At 37.0% G+C, this 3,378-nt stretch overlaps 1 protein-coding gene across 1 annotated transcript; it reads left to right on the top strand.

Annotated features, from left to right (window-relative positions):
* Positions 1-642: 642 nt before the first annotated feature.
* On the top strand, positions 643-1,953 carry LOC141689948 (uncharacterized). The gene has a single exon (XM_074494483.1). It carries the CDS (start codon positions 643-645, stop codon positions 1,951-1,953), a length of 1,311 nt encoding a protein of 436 aa, XP_074350584.1.
* The last annotated feature ends 1,425 nt before the right edge of the window (positions 1,954-3,378 follow it).

Below are 3,378 nucleotides of genomic sequence, written 5' to 3'. Positions count from 1 at the left end.
CCCTGTCTCTCTCCCGACCACGTCTCTCTCCCGACCCCGTCTCTCTCTCCCCCTCACGATTCTCCTTTCCTCTCTCTATTTCTCTCTGTCCCCCACACTCTCATGTCCAATTAAGCCGAAGCCCAAAACCCCAAACCTAATTGAGCAAGATTTGTGCAAAAATCGAAGTAAAGATTCAATTAGAGGTATTTTACTCATCTTTTTATGCTTATACTTGAATATATATTTATGCATGTGAAATTTGTTAGATTTTTGTATTAATTAGTTGAATATATATGTTAATTTTGTTGTGATTTGTGTAGATATATAACCCTCCTGTTAAATTGTTCTTATATTTGTGATTTATTCTTGTAATTTAGTAGATATTTGGTAATTTATGACTTTGTTGGACTGTTTATGGTATAATTTATTTGTTGTTTTAAATGGATTTGTTTGTGTTAATCTCTATTGAGCTTGATGTTGTAATGTTGTCATTAATTAAGGTTTAAAACTTGAGGCTGTTAATTAAGGTTTAAAGTTTTAATTTTAAGTACGATAAGAGCATTTTAATGTTGTAATATATGTGCTATGTCTCTACTGTCTCTCTGTCATTGTTAGTATTTGATATACTTTGTTTTTTTGTCCAATTTATTTATGTAGAAAATGGATGTTGAAGGAGAGAAATGGATATTTCTTCCTAAGTACAGTGATAAATATAGGAAGGGGGTGGAAGATTTTGTTACGGTAGCATTTTCTAAATATGCCGTAGGAAAGGAGTTAACGTGTCCTTGTAAAACCTGTAGTAATCGTTTCTGGAGTGATGCCAAGGGTATACGTGAGCATCTCGTATGTAATGGTCCTTGTCCCCATTATCTTGAATGGATTTACGAGGTCTCAACCCTTAGGATAGAAAACATGATCGGCGACATGGATGAGATGGATACTGATATAGGTATGGGTTTAGGCGATGAGTTCGAGGCGATTATGCAAAATGTATATAGAACTGGTAATGATACTGGTGAACACGGAGTTAGAAAGGGAATGAATGCTGATGCGAGGAAATTTTATAGGCTTGTTAACGAGGGTAGGCAACCTTTATATCCCGAGTCTAAAAATTTTACTCGTTTAAGTTTCATAGTTAGGCTTTACCAACTAAAGTGCATTCATGGATTTAGCGAGGCGGCATTTAGCGATTTGCTTGATTTAATAAAGGAGGCTTTTCCCAACGTTAACGTGCCGTCATCTTTCAATTCAGCCAAGGTTATGATTAAAGACTTGGGTCTTGATTACCAAAAAATACATGCATGTTCAAATGACTGCATGCTATTTTGGGCTGAAAATGAGGGGCTGGATATTTGCAAAAAGTGTAAAACATCTAGGTGGAAAGTAGTTGAAGATAAAAATGGGCCTAATATGGATATATCTAAGTCGAAGGAACATAAAGTCCCAGCAAAAGTGTTGAGGTATTTTCCTTTGAAGCCAAAGCTGCAAAGAATGTTCCTGAGCTCTGATTATTCTAACTCAATAACATGGCATGCGTTAGCACGAAAAAAGGATGGCAAGTTGAGGCATCCGATTGACGGCAAGAGCTGGAAGTCGCTAGATACCAAATATCCAGAATTCGGGGCAGAAATGCGAAATGTTAGGTTAGGATTAGCTGCCGACGGATTTAATCCATATCGGTCAATGAATATTTCTCATAGCACCTGGCCAGTTGTGCTACTGAATTACAACCTTCCCCCTTGGTTAATCATGAAACCTGAAAATTTAATTCTTTCAACCTTAATTCCTGGCCCTATTTATCCTGGCAACGAGATTGATGTTTATATGCAGCCGTTAATCAAAGAATTGAAAGAATTATGGGAGGTTGGGATAGAAACTTATGATGCAAGGGTAGACAACACATTTAGGCTGCACACATGCCTCTTATGGACGATAAGTGACTTTCCGGGATATGCAGTTTTATCGGGTTGAAGCACGAAAGGTAAACTGGACCGCCCTTCATGCCACTACGAGACCTCGTCAATATATTTAAAACATAGCAAGAAGGTGATATATTTAAACCACATAAAATTTCTTCCTCCCGACCATAAGTGGAGGTCTGATAGGCGGAGATTCAATGGGGATGTAGAATTGCTAGGAAGTCCTAAACTGTTAACAGGAACAGAGGTTGAGCATCTTTTGTGTGGCTATGAAAATGACTTCGGGAAGCAACAGAAAAAACATAGGGGTTCTTCATCAGATTGCCCTTGGAAGAAAAAGTCCATCTTTTTCGAGTTACCATATTGGAGCAGTAATATGGTAAGGCATAACCTAGATGTGATGCATATTGAAAAGAACATTTGTGATAAAATTCTGGGTACTTTATTAAATATCGGGGGCAGGACAAAAGATCATCTTAGTGCTCGTCAAGATCTAGAAGAAATGGGGATTAGGAAAGATCTTCATCCAGTCAGATGTGATGATAACAAACATGTTAAAATTAGGGCAGCTAGTTTTGATATGACCAAAAAAGAAAAAGAAATCTTCTGTTCAGTTTTGATGAATGCTAAGTTACCCCACGGATCTGCCTCTAATATTAGCCGCTGTGTTCAAATGAATGAGCGGAAGATATCGGGTTATAAGAGTCATGACGCATATTTTATTCTTCAATTTCTATTACAATTTGCTGTGGTTAAAACTCTAAAACCTGAGGTAGCAATACCTTTAATAAGGTTGGGAGCATTTTTTTGGGGTATATGTGGCAAAGTCATCGAATTAGAAGATGTTGAGAAGTGAAAAAATGAAATCATTGAGATACTTTGTGAACTTGAAATGATCTTTCCACCTGCGTTTTTTGACATAATGGTTCACTTACCAATTCACTTGTGTAAGGAAATCGAATTTGGAGGTCCGGTGCACTTAAGGTGGATGTTTGGAGTTGAAAGGTATTTGTGCAAGTTAAAATCCTACGTTCGAAATAGGAGCAAGCCAGAGGGGTGCATAGCTGAGGGGTACTTGGTTGAGGAATGTTTAACATTTTGTTCTCGATTTTTTGATGAGCAGTGTAAAAACAGAAGTGTTCAGAAGGACTTTAACAAAGATGCTGGATATCCTATTGGATCTCGTAAAAGAAAAGATGGGAACTCTATACACCTAGAAGATAAAGTATGGACTAAGGCTCATCGATACATATTATTCAACTGTGACAACGAAGAAATCGAGAAGCTTAAAAAGTAAGTGTTTCTGGGAACAAAGAAAGCTGATCCAAATTTTATAAAACTATAAACCATCATAATCTTGTGCTAATTTGGTGTTATTATAATTGCAGTGAACAATGTAGCTTGGTTGAAAAAGATGCGAAGGTAAAGAAGTATAAACGTGAAAGAACACATGCAACTGAATTTCACAAGTGGTTAA

This window comes from Apium graveolens, chromosome 2, assembly GCF_009905375.1.
Source record: "Apium graveolens cultivar Ventura chromosome 2, ASM990537v1, whole genome shotgun sequence".
Taxonomy (NCBI): domain Eukaryota; kingdom Viridiplantae; phylum Streptophyta; class Magnoliopsida; order Apiales; family Apiaceae; genus Apium; species Apium graveolens.
Note: the sequence above shows the minus strand (reverse complement) of the source record. Positions and strands in the feature narration are given on the sequence as shown.